The 26,249-nt window shown below is 36.5% G+C and overlaps 2 protein-coding genes across 6 annotated transcripts in view; one reads left to right on the forward strand and one right to left on the reverse strand.

Moving 5' to 3' along the window:
• LOC125066193 (muscle-specific protein 300 kDa) overlaps positions 1–18,191 on the forward strand; it is a 178,171-nt gene extending 159,980 nt beyond the window's left edge. For 4 of the 5 annotated variants that reach the window (XM_047674164.1, XM_047674162.1, XM_047674163.1 and 1 more), the window contains 11 exons: positions 9,977–10,201; positions 10,719–13,031; positions 13,276–13,464; positions 13,576–13,955; positions 14,602–14,640; positions 15,693–15,855; positions 16,052–16,283; positions 16,395–16,605; positions 16,753–16,900; positions 17,357–17,418; positions 17,745–18,191. In XM_047674164.1, coding sequence (XP_047530120.1) covers positions 9,977–10,201; positions 10,719–13,031; positions 13,276–13,464; positions 13,576–13,955; positions 14,602–14,640; positions 15,693–15,855; positions 16,052–16,283; positions 16,395–16,605; positions 16,753–16,900; positions 17,357–17,418; positions 17,745–17,961 — 4,179 coding nt within the window. In that variant the 3' untranslated portion in view covers positions 17,962–18,191. The remainder of the gene's footprint in view (positions 1–9,976; positions 10,202–10,718; positions 13,032–13,275; positions 13,465–13,575; positions 13,956–14,601; positions 14,641–15,692; positions 15,856–16,051; positions 16,284–16,394; positions 16,606–16,752; positions 16,901–17,356; positions 17,419–17,744) is intronic. The other variant, XM_047674165.1, reaches the window with a different exon arrangement.
• Positions 18,192–18,234: 43 nt separating this feature from the next.
• Positions 18,235–25,785, reverse strand: LOC125066195 (peripherin-2-like). The gene is made up of 8 exons (XM_047674167.1): positions 25,617–25,785; positions 24,208–24,417; positions 21,893–21,985; positions 21,039–21,139; positions 20,593–20,692; positions 19,621–19,746; positions 19,400–19,453; positions 18,235–18,424 (listed from the first exon to the last, which is right to left on the reverse strand). Exons 1-8 carry the CDS (start codon positions 25,770–25,772, stop codon positions 18,356–18,358), a joined length of 909 nt encoding a protein of 302 aa, XP_047530123.1. The 5' UTR covers positions 25,773–25,785; the 3' UTR covers positions 18,235–18,355.
• Between the last annotated feature and the right edge of the window lie 464 nt (positions 25,786–26,249).

Consider the following 26,249-nt stretch of genomic DNA (forward strand, 5'->3'; position numbering starts at 1 on the left):
TCGGACGTCTTCAGAAAAAAAAGTATTGAGAATTTTCATCGTCAAATCATTTAAAATCCGTATTCATACGCAAACAGTGCTAGTGACATTATTTTTAAATAAAAAAAAACACCGCTATAATAATAATCGTTAAGATGATAAATATTGAATCGTTTTTTTATGGTACAGAATTTGGAAGTAAGATTTTGTTTAATTGTACACATAAGATTTAGTTTAGAAATAAAATATAATTAAATGAATTAAGATTACTTTTAAGACTCGTTGTTATTTGCAACGGTTTTTGATAAAAGTTCAAATGTTATTTCGTTCCTCGCTGTATAAATTTACGCGTTTGTATTAATTCAGCGTTCGAATCGCCTCGTCCGCTGGCTGTCGACGATAATGATTCAATGAACTCGAATGCTATCTGACTCACATTCGCTAATAAGGTGCTTAACCCCTAAAACAAACGCTTTTTTCGCTAACTACACTCGACATTACGCTTTACATAGGGTAATTAAGGTATACATTTGGTATACTTCATGTCGCTATGTAGTTTTGGATGAGTATTTACTAAACAATGCTTCCTAAAATATTATATTATAAGCCGTGGAAGACGAAAGTTTCAAATCTCTATAGAATTTTTTGAAATTACTTTCATCTTCTCTGAAGTTCTTTTATAAATGCTGTATATATAATATTTAAAAGCCAATAGTAGCCTATTGTAGAACTGGCAACATACAATAAAATTAAAAAAATATATTTGAATACATAAAACCTACTTTAAAACCTACACACATACATCCCTTATATTATAAAGTTACACATCTAATCTATATTAACGTCTATTAGGTATGTTTTACCGGCAAAACCACTTAACCGAATTTGATGATCTTTCATCATCATCACATAGGTTACTTTTTATACCTAAAACCTACGAATACGCCTCCCCCCAACCCATTCTCTAACACGAAGACGAAGCCGCGGGCGAAAAGTATTAATATATATATCAATAGTATAAGGTGTATATTTTAACATAGATAAAAAAATATTGTTTTTCCAAAAAATCCCCAAATCTGTCTAATTGTTCTTAAGTCTATCCACTGTCTAATAGCGGCGCGAACGGCGCGCCCTTGCGGATACTAAAGTAAATACAAACTTCTGCAATCAATAGCGTTGGGTGTGGTGATACCGCTGATTACATTTGTTTCACTGGAAACACGGCCTTAACTCACCACTTACTAAATTAAACATTAAAACCGAAAACGCGAAAATTAATAGTATTCTCTCTTGCAGTTACGCCGTTTGTAACTTGGAACATTATCTCTATATTGTAAGAACATTGTATTAGTCATATAGTATATATATATATATATCCATATATTTTAGATTTTCAAATGACTTATGTGCATTTGAATTTAAATTATGTCGAAATTTTAACTGAAGCCCTAGCGTAAGCTCATTTAATTAACACAAAGAAAACTTATTTATTTTGTATGACATTTTTAACTTGATGGTAGGGTTTTGTGCAAGCCCGTCTGGGTTCCTACTCATCATATATTCTACCGCCAATCAGCAATACTTAGTTCTGTTGTATGCCGGTTTGAAGGTTGTATGCCACTGTCACTACAGACACAAGGGACATAACATCTTAGCTTCCAAGGCTGGTTGCGCAATGGTGATGTAAGGAATGGTTAATATTTACAGGGCTAATGTCTATGGGCGGTGGTGACCACTTACCATCAGGTGTCCCATTTGCCAGTCCGCTGACCTAATTCACTTTCACGATTAAATAAATTAAAGAATCCAACACAAAAAGACTCAAATAAGTTGAGCGTAAGGTCAGCCATAGGATATTTGCCTGCTATCCCCTAACCTCCTAGGCGCCTAGCCTATTGCAAGTATTAAGCATCGAGTTCCCCCATTTGTATTAAATCCTTGATTGATTTCAATTGCATTCCTCGATTACAGACATGCGATATTAGTTACTGTAAATTGATATACATCGTACAAATACCGGAGAGTAAATGATATTCTTTATTACGATACTATAAAGGGCTTACTTAAGCGTTATTTATATTAGCAACTATATGAAATCATTCCTGCGCTGCCTATTTTCACTACATTATAATAGTTTCCGCCCGCGACCTAACCCTATATTAGGGGGGGGGGGTCTTGAGTTATTGAGACTTAAAAGCGTAACAAACAAACAGACAAACTCACTTTTTCATTTATATTATTACTAGCTGTCGCCAGGTTGTCTTTTTACTTCAAGCTTTCCTCATACCAAATTTTATCAAATTCGGCTTAGTGGGTTGACCGTGAAAAAGCAACAGACAGACATAGTTTCTTTCGCTTTTATGTTATGTAGTTAATATATATTAATATTTGGTATATATATAGTTATTACTAGCTGTGTCCGCGACTTCATGAGCGTTTGAATTAAACAAAAAAGTTATTGTTGTAGCCTAAGTTACTCCTAATTACATCAGCTTGCTGCCAGTCAAAGTCTCGTCCAACTCGGACGGACAAAAATTGTAAAAAATGTTTTTTAGGTATACCGTGTATACATGAATTTACTAAAACGCGGTTATTTTAATATTACAAACGGACACTCCAATTTTATTATAAATAGATAATTGCCTTTTCTAGGATAGACAGATACGTTGTTATAATATTTTCGAGTCATCAGTTGTATCTAGGTCAGTTCGATTCGTACTTCATTAGATAAACAATTTATGTGATTGCGTTTCTTGAACCGAAACATCCGCATGTGGTAAGCGTTTATCAACAACACGCTTGTGCTAATGAGTTCGATTCTCTGTTTGTGTAAGCTATCAACAGTTTATATTGCATCGTTTTATTTTCGATCCAATTAGCCCAAAACAAACATATTTAATTAATAGTGTTGAAATTCATTATACAAATATTATCTTCTTAATAATACTTTATATCGGTGGCGGTCTTTGTCTGGAAAACAAGTATGTACTCACCATTTATTCTAATGAATAACTATTTCCTGTATTGTTGTGTGGTTTGAATGATAAGTGAGCCAGGGCCAAAATTCTACTAACAGATTGACAGTTTATTGCAATCAAATCATTGCCCTTTAGTCTTTAGTCCAAACACAACGATTCAGTTGCGGTTCGGTCAAATTTTGATCAGAATATCGGGATCGTAGCGTAATCGATATAAATAAGTAAGATGTTAATTTTTCGAAATCGAATCGAAGAATCGGAGCGGAATACAATCGAGAACGTTTCAATGAAAAATCAAAAAGCGAAACTCACTGCCTAATCACGAAATCTCGGAAACTACAACACCTACAAACTTGAAATTTGGCAGGTAGGTTCCTTATAGGGTTTTACGAAACTCAAGGTTGTAAATCGGGGGTCTGAAGTTTGTGTTTTATAAATTTTGCGTGATTAAAGGCGCAGGTTCAGCTAGTAATTTATATTGTACTCTTAAATGTTTTGCATAATAAAATACTATAAAATTCGAACGAACAAATGAATGTATTCCAAAAAAATTTGGTACTGAAATCGATTCTTTCGTGGAATATTACTCACCACTTTTAATTATACTCGTAAAAAACGTTATCACTAAAATTTAATTTACGCGGAACGTAACAGAAACGCGAGTGTAGTCGTTTCTCGTATTACTGTTTAAGTTTAAAACATAATAAATTTTATATTAGGATAATAATTTATGTTTACTGTAACTAAATTTTTTAGTAAATGTTCCACACATTTATATCCACTTTATTTAGGCCAATGCAAGAGAAACTATTTAGATAACTACACTAGCACTAAACATTATTTGTTAAAACATATTAACAAATTAAAAGCCTAAGCTTTGAAGGTTTTTTATAAAAGAAATTGTAGTTTAATTTTAAATATCAGCACATATTTCATTTTAAATTTAACTTTTTCAGCAGATACATTTGAGATATCTCATACAATTTATCGATATTCGTGATACTACACAGCGTTCGTCGGAAAAGCACTCGTCTGAGAATTTCCCTTCAAATACCTTCTCATTAGCTCCTGATCTGTCTTATGCCTTATACTTACACAATAAATAATCCCAGTTAATAACTAAACTAAACTAACTGTTAAAAACACCGAATTATATAAAATAATTCGGTTATATATCTAATAAAATTTATTTTATATATATCTTAAAAAACCAATAGCGACAGCTTGTACGTTTGTGTTACACGTGGCTCTTTAAGAACCTAAGTTCAAGTTCAAATCCGAGCTAATCGCATTAGGCTGTATCACTATTGGGGTTTCAAATAATTTTTGACTTCGTATCGTAACCGAAAACCGATTCGACGTTTAAACGGTCAACAAGTTTATTTACTCTTAAGAGCACCGCGTTGGTCTAGTAGATATAAGGCCGCAAATCCTGATACCCTAAAGCCCGGGGTTTGAATCCAGGGTATCCGGAGTTGTTTCTCAGTAACAGCCCGGATTCTGGAAGTTGGACTTGTTTCAACTCCCTTGCCTCGGAAAAACATTATTATTCCTTTATGGACTTTTTATAGTCGTCTCGAATTTGTCGTACCTACCATCAGATGATGAGAGTAAGGGATTAGAGAGCGTATCTGTGTTTACGCACACAATCGTGCGTACCCGCCACCTAGTTGGCTAGTGGCTCCTCTCTTGAGATCGGCCACCGTGGCCGTAATCGATTAAGAGGTCATCATTATCACATCATCATCAAATAGAGATTTTTCTTATAGTGATCGTCTTTAAATGATTTTATGCTAATAATAGAGTAACTACAGAGTCACCTCAATTTATACAAAAATGTGAAGTCGTTTTTTTTCTAATGCCTAACTGAAACTACAAACCAATAAACATTAAACTTGTACGTGGAGATGTGCCGCGTGTTTGATAATGTTTTAGTGTGTTTATGTGAATTTTATGTTCTTCTGTTATAAAAGAAAAACATATTTGTTACTAAGTGCCTACGGCTTCGTCCGAATTATTGCTGTCGTAGGTTTTCGGTATAATAACTAGCCTTCCTTCCTTCCTAGGGGTTCAAGTTTGCTTCATACCAAATTTTTTCAGGTTAGGTTCTGTGGTTGAGCCGTAAAAGCTTAACATACAGACAGATTTACTTTCGAATTTATAACATTATTAATAGATAGGCTGTTGATATTATCGTAGACGAAGCCACGGGTTTTGTGTAGGTATTATAAAAACAGTACATCAGTACGCAACAAAATGCGTGTGTGTTAAAATAAACAAATGCCTATTATGAAATAAAACAAACACGATACAGAGTGTTATATTTTCGGTTCGTCCGAAGATACGATCGACGTCAGAATTTTTCTAGCTAGCTTCATTGAAATCCATTACGCAACGTTATCTGAAAGCTGGCAATAAATTGCAAAGAACGTTTCAGAATTTTATTATTATGTTCCGTGAAGTATTTAATGTGTTTTTAAATTTGGAACATTTTCGGAACATAGAACATGATTAACGTTATATACTGAACTGTACCAATATTATAAATGCGAAAGGAACTCTCATTTGATGTCTCTGAAGCGATTTAGATGTATTATAGCGATAGCATGAGTTCCGGGATAGGGCAAATGCTAATTTATTTTTTTCAATGGGGTAAGTGGGGCGTGAAGGTTTGTATGCTTAGGTAAAGTTTAGGGTAAAGCCGCAGGTTTAGCTACTATAGACATATCAAAAATTAAAATAAACCTTGCAAATATCTTGATAATTTTTATTATTATTTCAATAATATTTTATGTATTTTTATATATGTATATATATTTATATAATGTATTAATTTGGGCGCATTGTTATCGCCGTCACTGCCAAATATTAATGCCAAATGTAACGGTCATTTCTGGCAGACGTTTTTAGTACTCGTTCAAGAACAATGATTGCAATTATGATCGTAAATATACAAAAACATCATGATTATTTTAAGAAATATGAATGTCAAAGGTTATCCCCTGTCTCATTGTTGTTTTAAAACAATACGGGTTTTAACTGTTTATATTATTATTGACGTATTTCACGATTCAATACAATCTTTATAATTCTTAAGATTGTAATAAATTTTTTCAAGTCGTAAATTTATTAATTCTAATTTATCACAGTGCTTGCCCAAAGTCCTATGAAGTAAATAAGTTTTATTCGTGATATAACTTTATGCAAGTCAGTCAGGATATATAGCAACCGAACATTGGACAATGGACACATAATTTTACCACCAATCAGCCATACTTTGTAGTAATATGACGGGTCAATACATTCTGTACAACATGTTCATACAACAATCAAGACATTTTGTTCCAAGTTTGACAGCGCGTTGACAGTGTAAGTGATTAACTTTACAGTGGCAATTCGTGAGTATACAGTTATCATCGCGGGACGTTTGTCGATCGTCATCCTGTTGATGTTGAAGAAACAAGATTGTTCAGTGATTGAAATTTGAATGATAAATGACGCAGGTTAAAACCGTATGCTTAATTTGTGTATCGTAATTAGTTATATACTTCGTCTCGTGCTCTGTGAAGGTTTCATGTGCACTGCATGTGTTGTTTGAAATTCTGTCTCATGTGTACATATCAAGTCGAATCGGAGTAGTGTGATAAATGATAAATAATAATTAATAGTTTATTTCTTTGGTTAAAAAAATTTATTACTATTATATTTGACTATAATTAGACTTCGAATATAACTTCGAGAAAATCAATTACAAATTTAATTTAATCCCATAATTTTTGATACTTTTACAGTTTTTTATTACAAACTAAAAAGAATTTACAAGTCACGTATCAAGTACTAAATGTAATCTTGCGTTTTGACTTAAACACATAACTAAAAATATCTGCAATGAATTACTTAATGTGTAATTTGATGCTAGCCAGTAACATTCAGACTTCAAAGATGTATTCATATTGAAATCTTAATTGTAATAGCTGTATCTTTGAATATAATTTATTTATAACTCGTAACCGTCAGCTCTCATATCGAAAACATTAAAAGAAACATTTCTGATTGGTACAAACCTACTTATCAGCAATTTAAAACTAAATATTAATGGCTTATAACGGTGTTTCATAACCATCAGTGGCTTAAGTAAGTAAGAGGGTCCGTGTGAGTACAGGAATATGGAACAAACGACTTTATTCCACTGGACTATTCGCAAAATTATGTTTGGTTATTGTGACTTATATTGATAATATTTCTACGCATACCCTGATTTAGTTCATGAAATTTAGTTAATAATAGCGCGTTTAATTCTGGTCTAAAGTTAGATTGCCTTATTAATAGTTTAATATGTCATAACACTCGTTTAAATGTTACAGGGATAACGTTTCTTCCAAAATTATGTAAAACAAAAATATTACGATACGTGACCCGGTCGTAAAATATCAAACGCCGTTCTTACGCGTATATCCTTTAAGTATTATTATGAAGTTGATATCGTGTATCACTTTCACCGTTTTCGATAAATAAAGCATATTAGTCAATACAAGATTATGTTCATGATAAGCATGGGATTAGTATTTGTTGATTTACAGACAGGATATAACGTTATATAAATTTATATTGTACTTTATCGACATAAACTAAATGTAATTAAAATTGTGGAAAAGAGTAACTATATCGTTTCTCACCGGTTCTTCTCGTTGGTAGTGTTATTTAACGCTGTCTCATGACGATTCAGAAGTGCTTTTATTAGCCTACTTACCTAAAGATTGAATATTACGTCCAGTTTATTCTTATAAGATTTTTTTAAAACATTAGTCTCGGCCAGCGACTTCGCCCTCTCGTGAGGTCACACGGCAGTTGTTAGGTACCATTTGTCCTTTTCAGTATATGTAAAATTTCATGATGTTCAGTTGAGTAGTTGAGACGCAAGTGAGTTAATGTAACAGACTCACTTTTGCATATGTATTTATGTTAAAACTAGCTGCGCGTCCCGACGTCACTCGGAAATATTCATTTTCCCCCCTTTTGCAACATTTTTTATTGATACTTCGCTCCTATTAGTCGTAGCGTGATACGACTTAAGTCTTTTAGACTTTCTCGGTAAATATTTTTTCCAACCGGACCAGTAGTTCCTTAAGTTAGCGCGTTCAAACAAACTCTTTAACTTTATAATATTAGAATATATATGTAGAATTAAGTATTATTTATTAAGTATTACGGATATTAGTACGGGCTCAGTTGGCGTTTCTATTCGAAAACGCGTCTGTATCTATATTTATTTTATTACGTTTTTCCTGTACGCGTCGTATTCCAGTTATTTTTGATATTCGCATTCGCGTTTTAAATTGTTAGGGGAGATGTCGATCGTTCGTTTTATTTAAACTGTGTAGATTTTCACGTGCAACTTTAGTAGTCCAGCCATTATATACATTTTATATACATTTGTAAAAGCAAATAAACAGAGAAGGTGATTTTTGGATATGTTGTACAATCGCTTAATGTTTTTTTTTTTTTTATTTAATGATTGGACTATACAAATATTTACGTACGTTTAGGTACGTACGTTACGGTACGTTTAGGTAGCCTCTAGAAAAATAAAATAAGCCATGGTATTTAATGTTAACTTATCACTTAAAATATATTCATTAATAATAAACAAAGTTTTTACAAATTTCCTGGTGATAAGTTCTGCTAATATTATAGTTTAAATTTTTTTTAATGATATATCCAACCGGAATCGATAAGGTGCGTAACAGACCCTTGAACTGAAATAATCTTTGATAAGATATTCGTGTTAAACAAGTTTTAACCAACAAATCGTTTGTATTAATATTAATAAACATAAGTTTATAAATTATGAAGACAGTGAATATACACGTTTTACGAGTTAGTCTCAGATTATTTTTAAATTCGTGTATTATGTAATATATTCGTACCGCGCTTTTCATAGTGTTTCTCCGTTATATATGTATGTATGTCAATGTTAAAATTGTAATGATAGCACGAGCAATAGAATTTTCCTTGGTCTTATTCTTATCAGCTTAGACTCTGTAGTTTATTTATTTACTGTCTTTTTAATATTTGATGTGAAACATCTTTTGACGCGCCTTTCGGTTTTGCCCGAGTCGTATGCCAAGTCGGCAAATGGTAAGACACTCTTTTATGCGGTCATGCCGTTCGCACTCTACTGCCTATATAGTTAGAGAACTAGTGAACCCTCCGAGTAGCGGTTTTCCTGTAAGGTTAGAAATTTATAAACTTATGATTTATAGCATGCTAAGGGCAATAGCCATGACCTGGAAAATCTTTTAACAATAAATAAACTACATCCTATTAAATTTTAAGCTTAGAGAAACAAGTTTTTATACTTTCTTTATTTTACAATTTAAAAAATAAAGGGGGTAATGACGTGCAGGGCCTACGCCTGCCAGGTCATGGCTATTGCCCTTAGCATGCTGTAAATCATAAGTGTACAAATTTCTAACCTAACAGGAAGACCTACTCAGAGGGTTCATTAGCTCTTGGACTAATACGCGCATGTTATAATAATAAAAATATTTATGAATTATTTATTTACTTATTGGGTTTTTTATAATTATTTCAATATCCATTAATTTGATTGTTTCAAATCTGCCGGCCGTCCGCGACAGTCAAAATTTTTTTTCTTATCAAAGTCTTACGAACATATTCCCTACATCATTACTTAGCCTTACTTATCATTCTGATTTATCTTTATTATTTCTCTCATGAAGGAGCGGATATGGCCCAGTGCTTAGGACTCATGACTCGTAATCAAAGATTGTGGTTTTAAATCCGGGCAAGCTCTGTGTTTCCACGTGCTTGATTTGGGTATTTAATTCATTTTGTGCTCAGCAGTGAAGACAAAACATCATTAAGAAACGGATGAAAGTATAGCACATGCTCAAGACGTTACTTTAATACTTATATACCACTAAACTTTATAAATTATTACCATAACTTATGTTTATTACTTTCTTTGTTACTTATAACTTATTCTATTTCAACAGGCATGTCTAGAACAAGAGGCAAGAGTAGCAGAACTCAGGTCCCTAGCCGCACGAGTCGCAGCAGAAACCGGCTCCAGAGCATTACAGGCCGATGCGGACGCACTCGCCAGGAGACTGCAGCTTGTCGCTGGCGCTGTTCAAGCGCTGGCAGATCTTGGTGAAGCTAGACAACTAGCACGATCTAAAGCACAACATGCCAAGGAGATGTTCTGTGATATGAGACAGGTTAGTCACATAACAAAAACAGTGCTGAAAATTTTAATCACCTCTAGCTACTTTTTGCGATAACTTTTAAAACCCTTGGGTAAATAAATCGATTACGCCCATACGGCAGTGAATGTATAACGGTGTCCATAACAGTATAGTTATAGGAGCGAGTCACGCACCACCCGAAATGGGAACGGTCACCATGCACGGGATATGACTCGCCTTTTTTGGGTGGAAGACAAGTTGGATTATCGCGTATTGCTTTATTAGCCATGACACTTTAAATAATGATGATATTTTATTGATTTGAAGGCTAGTTACTCTATTAATAAAATACGTGACTTAGAATATAATACGATTATATTCAAATCTAAATAGATTCCATATTTTATTTATAGGTATATAAAAACCGTAACACAATTTTTCTATTTTATAGAATATAAAAGTAAATATAATGAAAGGTTTTATTGTTATTTGTTTCAAGTGTCATTTTAATACATTATATAAAATAATAAGTATTTTTTTACTATTTTAGGATTTGACCCCAGTTCAAGAAGACGGAGAAATAGTTGAAGACAAATTAATAGCTCTGCGAGAAAACCTTATCGCACTCGGTAAAAGCGAGGCCGTCATCGCTCCCGCTAAGGCAGAGCTTCCGGACATCGACCGAGACGTGTCAGACGAACATTCCATTGTGAGAATATTAGAACTATGGCAGGCCATGTTCAGAGATACTTTCTTACACTACCATCGTTTATCAACGGCACTGGTAAGGTCTGGAGACGCAGCGACTGCTCTGCGATTATGGAACGAATATTTATTAGACTTACAATCATTCCTATCCGGTTCCGTACCGGCTGATTACGAAAATTTAACCGAACACCGCAGACTTTGCAGAGTACACAGAAATCTTCTAGCGTCACAACGATCAGTGTTGATGAATGAAAATAAAGAATCTAAAAATCGTGATCTAGCTGACAAATTTGACACACTAACCAATCTCCACAATGAAACTTTGGCGAGAATCGTCGAAAGACACGACGAGGTATGTACTCGTATCGCGGCTTGGGACGAATACATACAAATATACACCGAACTACTTCGATGGCTCAAGGAAATAGAAAGGGAAAAAGAAAAGTTACAGCTGAGATATGTACATATAAAGAGGATACACAAAATTCTATCTAATATTCAGAATCTTGCAGACAAATTACCCGAAGGCAGGAAGTTTTCGGAAAAACTATTGGAAAATCTAAAGAAGGTAATGGAATTCACAGAAGAAACCTATGGTGCTTCTGTAAGGATGGAATATGCAGGTATCGTTAAGAGAGTTGACAATTTACAAGCAAGTCTTGATACTTGGCGTGACTTCCTAACTCGGATACTTGGTCTTATTGGAGAATATGAAACTTTAACGGATGACTTAAACAAGTTATATTCTAAGACACAAGGTGAAATTATGTCTTACTCTGACGATGACCGACTATCTAGGCCTCAGCTTAAAAAAGCGATAGACAAGTACGCTGATTTAAGAACAAAAATCGATAAAACTGAATCAAAACTAGAGGCTCTGAGCGTTATTCAGGAGCAATTGAAAGAATGTCTTAGTCCTCAAGATATAAGAATAGTTAATCAAAAGGTCTGGCAATTACGTCAACAGCGCGCTGACCTGGAACACCAACTCTCCATTATTATTCATAGGCTGCAAGAACGATTAGAAATATATACAATATTTGACTCTAGGCTCTCTCGGTTTAGCGAATGGATAAGAACACTCGAATCGCGTCTCGAAACGACTACATCTAATAGTGACTTAGGAGCATTAGATCCTCAAGACTTGGTCAGAAGGATTAATTCAGATATTCAAGCGGAAACTTCGCTGAAAGAACGGGAATTCGAATGGCTTGCAGAAACAGGAAGCGTTTTAACTGATTTGGCTAAAAAAGATGAAAAAGCTTACAGCAAAAATACATCAAAACAGTTAAAAGATATTCAAGAACGCTGGCATAATTTGCAAGAAACGGGACGAAATCGAATAGCCAAGATCAATGAATTACTCGAAACAATTTCGCAATTAGAAGAACGATTGACGGAAATCAGACTTAAATTACACACCATAGAATCTAATCTTTCAACGCCAGTCGTACTAGAACATTTGACGACTAAAGCCGTTGATACTAAATTCCAGGAACAAGACGAAATACACAAAAACATTGAAAACGAGAGCGGAGAAGTTGGTAAAACGCTAAACCTTTGCGAACTCGTATTTAATGATGCTGACGTGCTTAAAGGTAACTTTGATTTACGGAATTTACATACAGGAGTAGACATTGTTGAAAAGAAATGGAAAAACATCTGCGATATGTCTGAGCAACGAAAGAAAGCCTTGAAGGAGGTTAGAAAATCTGCTGAGCTGTCTAATTCTCTGCTACCAAAAGTTGAAAAGAAGCTTGACGGAATAGAAAAGAGAGTCGAAAAAATTGAAACCCGCAAACAAAGAGGTGAAGCTGAAGATGAGACTGTTTCAAAGGCTGTGATTAAAGATTTAGATACCTTAGAAGGAGATATTAAGAAATTAGAGGATGCATATAGCCGTATAGCGTCAGCGAGAGGAGTTGAAGTCCGAGGGCCTGGGGCTGATGATGCCGCAAGGCTCAGAGCGGCGGTACGGCGATGGCAACAACTACGTTGTAGAGTAGACGCGGCTGGTGCAGATGCTCATCGACAATTCGTCGCAGCTCATGGAAAGGCGGTAGTGGCGTTAGCAGAAGCAGATGTTAGGTTAACGAGAGCATTGCATCTCGCTCCGATTCCTTCAGATAAAGCTGCCACCCTCAAAGAATTAGACGTGAGTATTAAGATATATTTATATATAAAAGTTCATTTCAATGATAACCCCTTTATCTGAAAGTTGGACACGCGCTTTATTGATTGATGAGTATTTTGTATGTTGAACTGCCGCAAATTTATATTATATACAACGTACAATAACCCTGAGTAATTAGTAATATATACTATTATTTAACTCGTATAATAATCTTATAATTTAACCATATCCTAATTCTTATAAAATATTTTATTCTTGCTTATAGGGTGTGGAGTTGGAACTACGTGAGTGTGAAGCGTTAGTAGATGAAGCAGATAGATTGTCAGTATCAGTAGCTAGCGTGTCTGGCGTGTCGGATATGGTGAGCGAGTATCGCGCACTGTTTGCTGACGTCAGGACCCGGCTGGACCTCGCGAGGGCTGAAGTGGTCGGTGACGTGGACACTGCTGTACAGGTTTGTTTTTGATATACACATTCTACAATATAGCTGATATTATATTATTATATATATACATATAAAAATGAATTTGTCACAATACAAACTTAAGTCATAATTAATGAACAGGTCGACACATTAAAATGGGAGACTGACGCAGCGTTACAAGTAGACACATTAACATCCAAAGAGACATATCGTGTCGAACTGGCGTCTGCAGTTAAAGAAACATCGGAATCTCTAGAAGCGCTCCGAACAGCACTACTCCAAGAACTTAAAGAAAACACTGGCAGCGAAGAATTAGCTACAGCAGCTAAAGAAATAGCTAAAGCTGGAGCTAAGCCCGAACAAACACTAGAATTGGCTAAACATCTATCAGAACTGTTACTAACAGAATGCGACGCCACCGAGGAAGAAGCGATGTTGAAGGAGGTGGAATCTCTCTCATTAAGATACGAAGATCTCTTGACTCAGGCCAAGAAACGCGAACTACAGATCAACAATCTGAGGTAAGTCAGCTTATGAAACAAGTTTTGATGTGATTCTGATTACTTTTTTTTGTTATTTCAACAATGTATATTTATTGCAATTTTTCAAAGATTCGCCAGAATCCAATTCGTTGGATGCAACAAATGGGTTTTGATACATTTTCGCTATGTATTGTAAGGCAATGTAATGTAGACGCACTGGCACGTTTGGATTTGGTGGTGGGCTTCGTGATATTTGCCACTTTAACTCTAAATTTGAGCACTAATTAATATTCAAAGCTGAACACTTTTCTTAACCAATTAATAAGTGATATTTTATTCGCTCTGTTGACTTCTTTCTGATTCAAAAAAATATTTCCTATTATTACTTCTTAAAAAAATATTTTTAAAAAATATAACGAAAGCTTTTGTTTAAATATTTAATGACCATTTCTTAGCAATGGTTTATTATAAAATTTAAAGTCTTTCTAGGTAATCAAAATTATCAGAATTAAAAATTTAAATCTATTCTAAAAGAAAACATAACTAAGACTATTCATTGATTTTGGGAATAAAGTCTATAAAATATTATATCTGCACCTGTTCTTCAAAATTATTTTTAATCTAGATCCAGTGTTAAACGCTTGTTAACCTGGCATGCAATATTAAACGTCGTTTTTGGTCCTAGGTTGCCCCACTCCGCGTCGTACGCTCTCACGTGCGAACAGTGAGTATCGCTTCCTAATATATTTTCTAACTCACCGGAAATTCGCTCACAACCTCCCAAATTACGTTTACAATTACGGATAGTAAGCTTTATAAAATCCTAAAGAATATACAAATTATTTTAAAGTATATAGCGGTTCGATGTTCTTGATCTGATGATAGTTAGAATGAAATCAAAAATACTTCTGTAAATATAAAATGGACGTACAATGGAATCTTCTGAAAAGCACACAAAGCATTAGCACTTTATTAACACAATTAATATGTTTGAAATATTTACGCACCGTCATGTGATTTTAAGGTTGTAAGCGAATTTCTAAAGAATAATAGTTTTGGCTGCACTGTATTTTGTTATGTGCACTTTTTATTGTTATCTGCCATAATATAATAAAGCGTCCTGATAAATATTACGAAATGCCATATAAGGTCGTATTGAAAAATATTTTTTGGGTATAACCCAAATGTTTAAAACGACAAAGTATGCATTCATGACTTAGAAAAATTGTGGCAGGTGACATTATTGTATTTACAGCTTATTTTATGTTTGAGCAAATAAATAGTATAATAAATAGTGCATGAATACGTTGTAATAATTTAAAAATTTTGATTTATACAGTATACTAATATTATACTTGTCTTTGTCTGTAGAACGAAATATTTATTTAGTCTGTGCTTATATTTAAAATATAAATATTTACTGTGTATTATTTTATGTAAGTAAAAGTATATTGTAATTGTTCTTTAAGAGTATCATTTAACGTTTGCTAATATTGTTTATTGATTGTCTTTTTGTTATTATGAAATTATATTTTTCGATCACACTCCAACCTAATTATTTAAATTAATTTGTTTTAATTTGTTATCCATTAAAAAAAATAGCGGCATAAATGAAATTTGCATTTATATACTGTTTTTGTGCCGTTTTCCTAAAAATGATAAATTTTGGGAAATTAAAAATTTCCGAGTTGAACTCTGTCCAACGTCCAATATTTTCCGAATCAGTGATGATCAATTTGGATCAGTTCGTTTAATCATCCTCATATCTCGCTACAGTGAGTCCGGTCGCGTCACGTGTCCCCTGTGCTCCGATCGAAACTGGAAGCAGCTCGACAACGACCTGTGGCGGCTGGAGCAGTGGCTGCAGTTCGCAGAGGCCACGGACGAGGCGCGTTCCGAGCCGCCCGAGCAGTACGACGCTCTCGAGGACGCAATACAGGTGAAGTACAATATAAAGGAGGGATAATAATGATATAAATTATCTTAATAACACCACATGTTGTCATTCTGAAATTTTAAATGGCAGTGGTAGAATCAGGAAGGTCGTTCGTTAAAGTTGCCTCCTTTATAATTTCCGAGTTTCATGAACAAGATTCGATGCGAACGAATCGTAACCGTTCCGTCGTGGCCCGCAGGATCACCGCGAGTTCCTGCTGGACCTGGACTCTCACAAAGCGCTAGTGGTGTCGCTGAACGTGGTGGGCGCGCACGTGACCCGCCACGCGCGCCGCGCGTCCGACGCGACGCGCGCGCGCGAGCGCCTCGCCGCCGCCAACCGGCGCTGGGACGACGCCTGCGCGCGCGCCGCCACCTGGCAGGCCACGCTGCAGCACGCGCTGCTGCACAACGCGCAGTTCCACGACATCGGTGAGCCACCCGCTTGTACACTTGCGGTCTTCTTCGATTGGAACAAACTGAGCAGAGTAGAATCTAGCGATATGATCTAGTACTCATACCTGGAATGTCCCCCCTCCGCAGTGGTGGAGTTGGTGGAGCAGCTCGCGGCAGCGGAGCGCACGGTGCGCGCGCGCGAGCCGCTGCGCCTGGCGCGGCCGCCGCAGGAGCTGCGCGACGACTTCCGGCGCTTCAGCGAGCTGCGCGACGAGCTGAGCCGCGCCGAGCCGCGTGTGCTGGCGCTACGGGACGCCGCGCAACTGCTGCGAGCCGACGCCCAGCACGTCTGCCGCAGGTGAGACACCACGAACATCATCGTCTAACATACTATACATACTACCATTTTTTTATATTTACAATATACTTGAAAGTGTACAATCGTTTCTGATATTTTTGTATTTAACGCAACTTCTGAGTGATAACAAGTAATGATGTTCCGTAGACTGGGCGAGCTCCGACTACGCTTGCAATCCCTCCGCAAGCTGTCGGGCGTATATGCACTTAAGCTGGGCGCGGCGCTGGCTCGCTCTCCGCAGCACAGCTCCGCACTCGCCGCTGCCGCCGCCAGCGCTACCGCCGCCACCACACAGGTACACACGCACACATACATAATCACACTAACATCATACATACAAACGTCGTCACAGAATTACATACACGTTTAACAAATAATTAGACTACGATGAAATTATTTATACATAAAAAAATCAAATAAAACATTTACGTGTGAAAACAAATAATTTATATTTCCGTTGCCAGCTTGACACTGCTTACGAACACAGAGCACTCAAAATTCACAGATTAAACTTGCGAATATAGCGAGCTTATTTTAAATTGCGATTAAACCACAGTAATTTAATCGTTTTAGATTAAATGTATAATATATCCAAATAGTAATAATATATCTTAGTAATTATTTTTTTATTTTTAAAATAGCGACACTTTAGAAAATATGATTTATTATTACAAATTAAGTTGATAACGTATGAGACCCCAATCACAGTAGTAGCTTTGCACCGTATGTTGACGTATTTGGTTGTCCCTAGCTGTTGGAGGAGGACGAGCAGCAGCTGCCGGCGATGACGCTGCCGCCGCTCGACGATGCAGAGTGAGTCACGTATTTAGTTCACACGAACACGCGTAGGATTAGCAACTGACGTATCATGAGATTCATCTCATTTCTTTACATATACAATATTTTAGTTTGAAAATAGAATCGATCCGATTATTATTTATATATAATTATAATATCAAACGTGTGTTCTTTATTTAAAATAATTATTTTAAATTTAGTACAGTTGTTCGTTATATCTTATCTCTGACCTTGTATGCCCCTTTTAAATTAATAAAGTCGAATCAAATGTATATCATAAATATAATATGTAACTTATCGCCGAATGAGCGTATGTCTAACCGATGTGTCGCGCGGCGCAGCGCGCTGAGCGAGGAGCGTGAGCGGCGCGAGCTGAGCGGCGTGCGGCGCGGGCTGCGCTTCGTGTGCCGCGTGGCGCGCGCGTCGCTGCCGTTCCAGGCGCTGCTGCTGCTGCTGCTGGGCGCGGCGGCGCTGGCCCCGCTGGCGCCGCCCGACTGCCGGCCGGCGCCGTCGCTGACGCCGGTGCTGCGCTACCCGCACGGGCCGCCGCCGCTCTAGACACATTCCGCCTGTAAATACGACGAGATTTTTGTATATTTGTAACGTTGGGTGACCCGTGGCGCGGCGGTATCGACCATTATATTTATAATCGTTATTTATGTAACCCGTATTTAAAGATGGCGCCGCACAAATGTAACGTGACGGCTTTCTGTACGCACTCACGCATTGTTACTTAACTACTAGGGTAAGGGCTCCGATGACGTCAATAAAGCCTTACGTCGATCAAATCGTTGTATTTCATTTATTACCTACACTCTCTCATAATATAATTATAATAAATATTCCATCATTACACGTTGAAAAGGGATATGAAAATAGAAATAAAATACTCATTTTTAAAATATAAAATTTATTTTAATTTAATTTATACATACATACACAAATGTTACATTTATGAAAGGTAGGGAAAGCTGCGCGTGCGCAAGTCACGTCTCCGGGCGCTCGCACTTGACTCCTCTAACTGTAAATAAAATTTATAATATAGGTATACATATTAAAATAACTTAAATATATATATTATATATCTATTATATATATATATATATATATATATATATATATATATATATATATATATATATATATATATATATATATATATATATATATTGTGAACGAGTCAGTTTCTACCAATAATTACAAAATTTATTATATTTCACACTTTAAACTTGTACCTAAATAAGCATAAAAAGTTACGTTTAAAGTCAAAGACTACGACAGTTTTAAAACAAACATGAAATGTTTATTTAGCTGTTGTTCTTTTATTTGCCTTGACTCGCACAAACTATTTTAATTCATAAATAGAAAAATATACAACAAAGTATATTACTATTCAGAATAATATTTTAAACAATAAACTATTGTTGTATTCTGAACATCCATTTTAATCCACATTACTTAATACTTGATTGGACAATTCCTTACATTACCAATGCGCAACTAACCTTGGGAACTAAGATGTTACGTCCGCTGTGCCTGTAGTTAGTATTATATAAGGTAAAAGTATATAGCTTAGGCCGTTCCTATATTTATATATTACATTACAATATTTATTTATTTACTGTTAATCCAACAAAATTTCAAATAGTAAATCTGAAAGCAGTTACAGTCTACATTCATAAGCATACAACAAGTAGGTAATATATTTTTCTTCTGTGTTTTGAGAAAGAGGACGAAATTTATATTATGTAAATACTTTTATTTCTAGTCTATTGTTAAATATCTATATACATATATATTCAAACAATCTAAATAAATATATTACACATTAAACATAGAAAAAAAAATCCTAAGGGAATGGAAAATGTACACGACTTAATAGAAGCGAATTAATTTTATTACAATCGGATACAAAGATTGCCCATTTTTGTCAGTCGATTGTACATAATAGTTATTATTAATGTAATGTCAAACAAAGTATGTGATGAGGCCTCACCTTTGCACATTTCGTTGCACCGCGCAGCAAGTGTGTCAACAGCATTATGAGCAACTGTCACAAAACAACATTTACTTATATCATCTTGCATGTGATTTATTTTAAGGAATAAGAGAATAGGATTATTTAATACTTTATTGCAAAATACAAATATATGCGGTAGTAGGCTAGATACTACAGGCCGTTCAAACAAGCGTGGAGGCATGTAGTGTACTATTTACCTGTAAGAGGACACAAAGGACGGTAAGCACGTGCACGGCGAACGCAACGCGTGCGAGAGGGGTCTGAGCGGCCGCGCGACATCCTCGATTCTGCAGCGACCTCACGCCTCCGTCCTCCACCTGCTCCTGCGATAGTAACATTATAGCACCAACTAAGTACAATACACACTTAAAATTGTATATTTTTATTAATGAATGATTAATAATTTATCTACACTAATATTATAAATGCGAAAGTAACTCTTCCTGTCCGCAACGCTTTCACAGCCAAACTACTGAAATAGATAAAATATGGAATGAAGCAAGATTAAGCCTCGTAGAACTAATTTTTTACGCCTGACGACAAATGCCTCAAACTCAAACTCAAATTCCTTTATTCAATATAGAAGCGTTACACTTTCTTATTGATGGTCAAATTAAACACTACCACATACCTAAAACGAGAGGGATGCCGCAGGCTACAACTAGCATTTTATATTTCGGGTATTGTTTTTTATTTGCGACTATCTTGGCACAACAAATTCATGTTTCTAATCATCAAAGTAGGTACAATGTAAACAAAATTTCATTTCAAATATCGCTAACGGGTAAATTTTCCAAAATAACTATTTTTCCAAAATAATTAAGATGCGTCTTTTTCATGTTTTTTGTTTAAAATAAGACAACAGAAAAGATCGATGAAAAGAGATTAACTACAGATTTTTCTTGCCAGTTCTTTTCGATATTCGATAGAATATACTGACCGGACCGGTAGCTTATAGTTTATTTTTTAACTTAATTTAACTCGTAAGAACCGATTTGAGTAAAATTTATGTTAGATTTTGGTAGAACGTCTACGATCGTCGTGGATTTACGATTACGATTATTCGTAATCACATCGCCGAATGGAACTAGAACAACTAATAACAACACTATAAATACATACAATTCATTTAGTAGTAAAACTAACATATATTTATACATATAACATACTTGCTGTAAGGGGTCGTGGTAGCAGGCATTCAGGACGTGCGGCGAACAGCACGAATAGGGTGAAATGGGAAGTTTCATTTTACCGTCCGTGCCCGACAACCTACGAGTTAATATTTTTATGAAGGTGGACAGGCATATGAGCCACCTGATTGTAAGTGGTCACCACCGCCCATAGATATTGGCGTGGTAGGATTTTTTTACCATTCCTTACATCGCCACTGCCCTTGCGCCCGTAGTTACAATGGTTCACTTACTCTTGCGGTTTGGCGGTAGAATATGTTATGAGTGGGTGGTACCTACCTAGACGGCCATGCCTGATACATACAGATTTTTTTGTACAATTGTTTACATGATCGTTCGATAGCTTCTAGTTGGCTAGCTTGATAAGCCACTCCGCGACGCCAATTGAAATTAATGAAAACGAAATGATAAACCTCACAACTAACTTTATTACGAGTTCTTCGTCCTCGTTGAGGAAGTCAATGTTGATCCAGGGGACGTCGTGCCAGTCCTCCGGACGGTCTGCACCGCAGCAGTTCAGTTCTATCTTCAATACCAACGTACATTTTAATCTTTAGTATAAAATACAAGTTATATACGTTAATGAGCTAAAATCTACCAATTATCTAAATTGGTAGGTTTTTATCATGTAGTTATCCCATTGAATGCCTGTGATTTCGCACACGATGGTACGCTATAGTATATTGTATGAAAAAAATCTGTGTGTTTAAGTGGTTCCCCTGATGGTTGGATCCGGTCATTAATGCTGCGATGTTAATAAATTGTAACTAGATAAGCCAAAATAGAACTGCCACAAGTAATATAGAGACACAAACATTTAAAAAATATATATGTAGGACGTAGGTATCAGACAAAAAAAATGTAGTTAACAGTTTGATTTGACCTCCTCAATATATTCGATTTAAATTGAGAGAATAGGTATACTATACAGATTTTAATTGGAGAATCTGGTGAGAGTATATATGTTGAAAGAATAATCAACAACAAAACGCGAGCGACGCCACGGGCGAAAACTAGTCATTTATATTTATTTAATTTGAAACACCGTCGGAATATTCACAAAATAATGCAATCAAAAGTACACCGACCGTCGCAGTGCGATACACCAATTCAGGTATTTACAGCCTCACTGAAGTAATAGACTCTTTAATTAATAATAAAAACTTAAACGAACACAAACTTAGACAAGGATGCGACTTAAGGCTTAACATTAGCTTACAATAAACGTTACTGCCCCGGCCCCGTGGGTTAAATAGTGTATATATTATATAGCCATTACCTGCATCGTGTCTATGAACTGCTTCCAGGTCGGTTCGGCAAGGTACTGAGTCATGCCGATACGCAAAGTTGATGACAATTCTTTCATTAAAGCCTGCAATTTTATTTTTGTTAATTTGCCAAATGAAATATTATTTTGTAAATTGCGTCATAAATTACACTTTAAATCACTATAATTATTTTTATTTCTCTAAAGAATGAATATATGAATTATTTATTTATTAGCAAATTCGTACATAATGTTTGTAATCAAATCAAATCAAATGAATATAATATAAAATTGTTATACAAAATCATATTTATAATAGTCTCTCCTGGTTCCCACCCGACGCAAAGCTGCCCATAATGCAGGCTGCATTTCCACGCTGTACGGCAATGGACAACCTCTGCGCCAGGTAGGACCCGGAGCGACTGTCAAATCCCCTCTCTCTAAGGCGATAGCCAATCTCCCTGATTAAAGCAAGGGCATCCGACCCCCAACATCCTGACGTCTCGAACGCTAGTGGCACAAATAAAAATCTTTTACACAAGGGGGCATATTTCTCCCGCTTTTTCGCTGCCGCACTCTCAGCAGCCGCCCCAGCCGTCCGTGTTGTATGAGCTAGGTGAGATACTGCAAAGGTATTGACACAGGTAGCATCCCACAACAAACTCCTCCCCCTTTGCCATGGGACCAGTGTCAAACCATCTGGTCTCTTGCCATCGGAGCGACAGAGACCCGGTGGTTCCAGGACGCATGGGACATTCGCCGAAACCAAGGCTCTCCGGACAATGTCGTTGAGAGCGTGGTGTCGGGGAAATCTCCCCGAGCATCGTCCGCAACTCAATGCGTGATGCCCGTTGGCACCCACCATGGACCCGCAGATGCATCGGTGTGGTTGACAAACATCGCAGCCCAGGCGGAGAGCCACAGCCACACGCAAAGAGTCACTGTCGAGAAGAGTCCCAAAGTTAGGTGAAGGCAAAGCCTGCAACCAAGCTCCAGACTCCGCCCTCGACACCGCTCTGAGTCTGGCCAGATCCACTCCACTAGCAGCACTGACAAGTCGGCCGAGCTCAGACTTGTACCCCATATCGTCCCAAGCACGCTGCCTTTCTGGAAATTCAGGAAGAGGTGCATTCGGGAAGAGCGTCTCCCACTCCGCTACTCCCTCAGCAGCAAAAGGTATGATAGTCCTGCCTCCATCGTACGATAAAATTTTAGAGACCAGACTAACAGCCCCATGCGCCGATGCGAGAAAGGCAGGCAGACACACATCCCTCACTCGTCGCACACCTAGACCCCCAAACCGTACAGGCAAAGAGGCTTGGCTCCACTGGGTATCATTCAAAGACACATTCAAGATGTTTTCCACCGTACACTTTAAGGAGCTGTCAAAGGAAGATATATCTTGAGGGAACAACCAGACAGGAGACGTCCTTAAAAGATAGGTAATCTGTGGTACCGCAAAACACATTCTCAGCAGAACCAAGGCTACATGCGCAGAGATCTTAGTGAGACGGTTCTGAGCAAGTAAAAGAAGACGTCTCCCGACTTCAATAGCCTCGGGAACTGCTTCCGGAAAAATAGGTGAACCCAGAAGATTAAAGGTATCACGAGACAGCTCCTTTAGGCCAGGTAGAATGGAAGAGAAAAGAGAGAATTTTTTTGAATTGCCAAATTGTAATAAAAATACCAGATAGAGTTCCTACAATTATGTTCCATTTTTAATATATTGACTATCACATTGTTCTAGTTGATTTATATAAGACAACTCGGGGTCAGGTCGATAAAAAGTTATTGGGTTTTTCAATAAAAAAATCCCACTAGGAACCCGGAGTCTTAAAGTCGGAGGTGTGTGTTCCCCTGTGCCTCGGAAAGCATGTAAAGCCGTTGATCCTACGCCTGTCCTGCGTCAGATCGTGTCAAAATTTCCATCACAACGGATTACGAGAGTGAGGGATTAGACAGTGCACCTCTCTTTGTGCACACGACTAATATTGGCCGACATATTATGTTATATTCATTTTAATTTATTCAGTTAGTACGACATATATAATTTTCCACATAAAATATTTTTCCATGGAGAACATTTTTATACTATTCTCTTGCATAAATATAAACTTCTATGACGTTTAACGACGATGAATAAAGGTACATATATACCGAAAACACCTGTCGTTCTTTGCTAGTATATTATTTATAATTGCTTTCTTACTTTATCCTGGAGCCAATTCTTCCTTCTAAAAATAGTGGTATTATGCTATCTTATTAAATATTCGGCATAAGCCGATTCGATATAGAGCTTTAAAGATTTATCGTATTTACTACAATACCTTCAGTGTAGTCTTGCAGGCAGCATGGACCAGCAGACCGTTAGCAGCGAGAAGGGTTCCGCTGAGGAGCCACAGTCTAGCGACAGGCCCCACTCGGCTCCATTGCGGACAACGTAGCATCCACGATACCAAACGGAAACCACTCGTGTAATGAAGTTTCATACAGTAAGCTTGTAGCAATATCAATGTGTAGATTAGCAACACTTTGAACTGAAAATAAGTTATAATACTTGACCCAGTGGCCAGGTCGCGTGAATTTAATCCGATGTGTCTATTTGCCATTCAATTTAGTATTGTATTTTGTTTGGCGTGAACTACTTTCTGTACCTTAGCGGAGGGAACATTGGACGCGTCACGGTAGCATACGAAAGCGGTCCCGTGACGCCCGCCTCAGAGACGGAAGTTTTTTTGTATTTCGGTGTACTAGAACGCGCTAGGTACCAGTGAGTGCCTTCATTGCAGAATGTATGTAAGGCCATTTTTACAGAGAAAAAAGGGAACATCCGACGACAAGGAAGGTTTAATTTAAAGTAAAACAAGTCTTGGGTATACTCTCTATTTTATAATTTGTCAAATTAAATATGTACTCCAATGAATTGTATCGGTCATTTTGATTTTGTGATTAGAGAATAAATAAATAATGTCGACGTTTCGTATATTTATTTGTACCCATCTACGGTTGCAAGAAATCACCCGACCAGTAAATGCATTCCTAAGAAAGCGTTAAGATGTACTAAATTATTTTTTCATGCAAATAATCCTTCTAGATAGACATCCTCTTATCGTATATTTTCTACTGCCAAGCAGCAGTACTTGTATTGTTGTGTTTCGATTTGAAGGTTGAGTCAGCCAGTGTGGTTAATATAGGTACAAGCTCGAAACTCAAACTCAAATTCCTTTATTCAACAAAGAAGCATTACACTTTCTTATTGATGGTCAAATTAAACACTACCACCGTTTCGGAAAAAGGAACACCCTGACCTGAGAAGAACCGGCGAAAGAAACTTAATATGGAAATTAATTACTTAACAAGGAACTTAATATCATAGATTCCAAGGTTTGTGGTGCATCAGCGATTTAAGGAATGGTTAAAATTTCTCACGGCGCAATGTCTATGGACAATGGTGACCACATACCATCAGATTACCCATTTGCATGAACTATGCCTCCAAAATAAACAGGATGACTACAGTTACAAAGGCGTCGAAGAATCTTTAAGCAAATTCTTTACCATAGGGCACATGGGACACGTGCCCAGGGCCCTGAGAGGACTCCGAAGAACCAACAATTTACCAAATGAAACCAAAAAATATCTAGCAAAAGGGCCCGAGCATAGCTTGAGACGGCTCTGAGTTCTAGCAAACTTGCTCAGCATACTTATAATATAATATATATTCGTTTGACAATACCTTATGTATTCTTTTCAATAATGACATAATTTTATATGAAGTGTTATAGCTGTATATCACCATGACCAAAGAGATTGTCAACTGCGCGATCAACAGCGCGCGAAGAACGCCCGCCAACCGTCGGCCGTCTTTAGTAAGCGTGTCGCCTCGAGCCATGTGACCACATGGTGTGGCCTGCTATACACTGCAATAAATAATTATAGCTTATATTCTTAATAAGAAATCAAAATTAACTGACTGAGATATAATACGGCATTGACAAATGTGTCAACAAACATTCAAATTCGCACAGTAATACTGGTTGTCTTCTCCACTAAGAAAATATTCTTGAAAATGTATCCATCATTAAGCTTATAAGAAATTTGTATTTATGAGATGTAGAGTCTGTGAGGAAAGCAAAAGATACATTATTTTTGAAAATATATCTATAAATTTTGAGATGTTAAATTACTTTGAAAAATTTCAAACTAAATTAACATCTCAAAATTAACTAAATATTATTAATTTATCAAACAGTTTTCAATTATCAAACGACACGTGTTTTTCTTAAATACGTGATTTTCCGCCGACATATCTATTAGGAGAGTGATAAAGTTATGTCAGTGTGTATGAAAGCTTGTTGAATAAATTTCA

The sequence above is a fragment of the Vanessa atalanta genome, chromosome 9 (assembly GCF_905147765.1).
Source record: "Vanessa atalanta chromosome 9, ilVanAtal1.2, whole genome shotgun sequence".
In the NCBI taxonomy this organism is placed as follows: Eukaryota; Metazoa; Arthropoda; class Insecta; order Lepidoptera; family Nymphalidae; genus Vanessa; species Vanessa atalanta.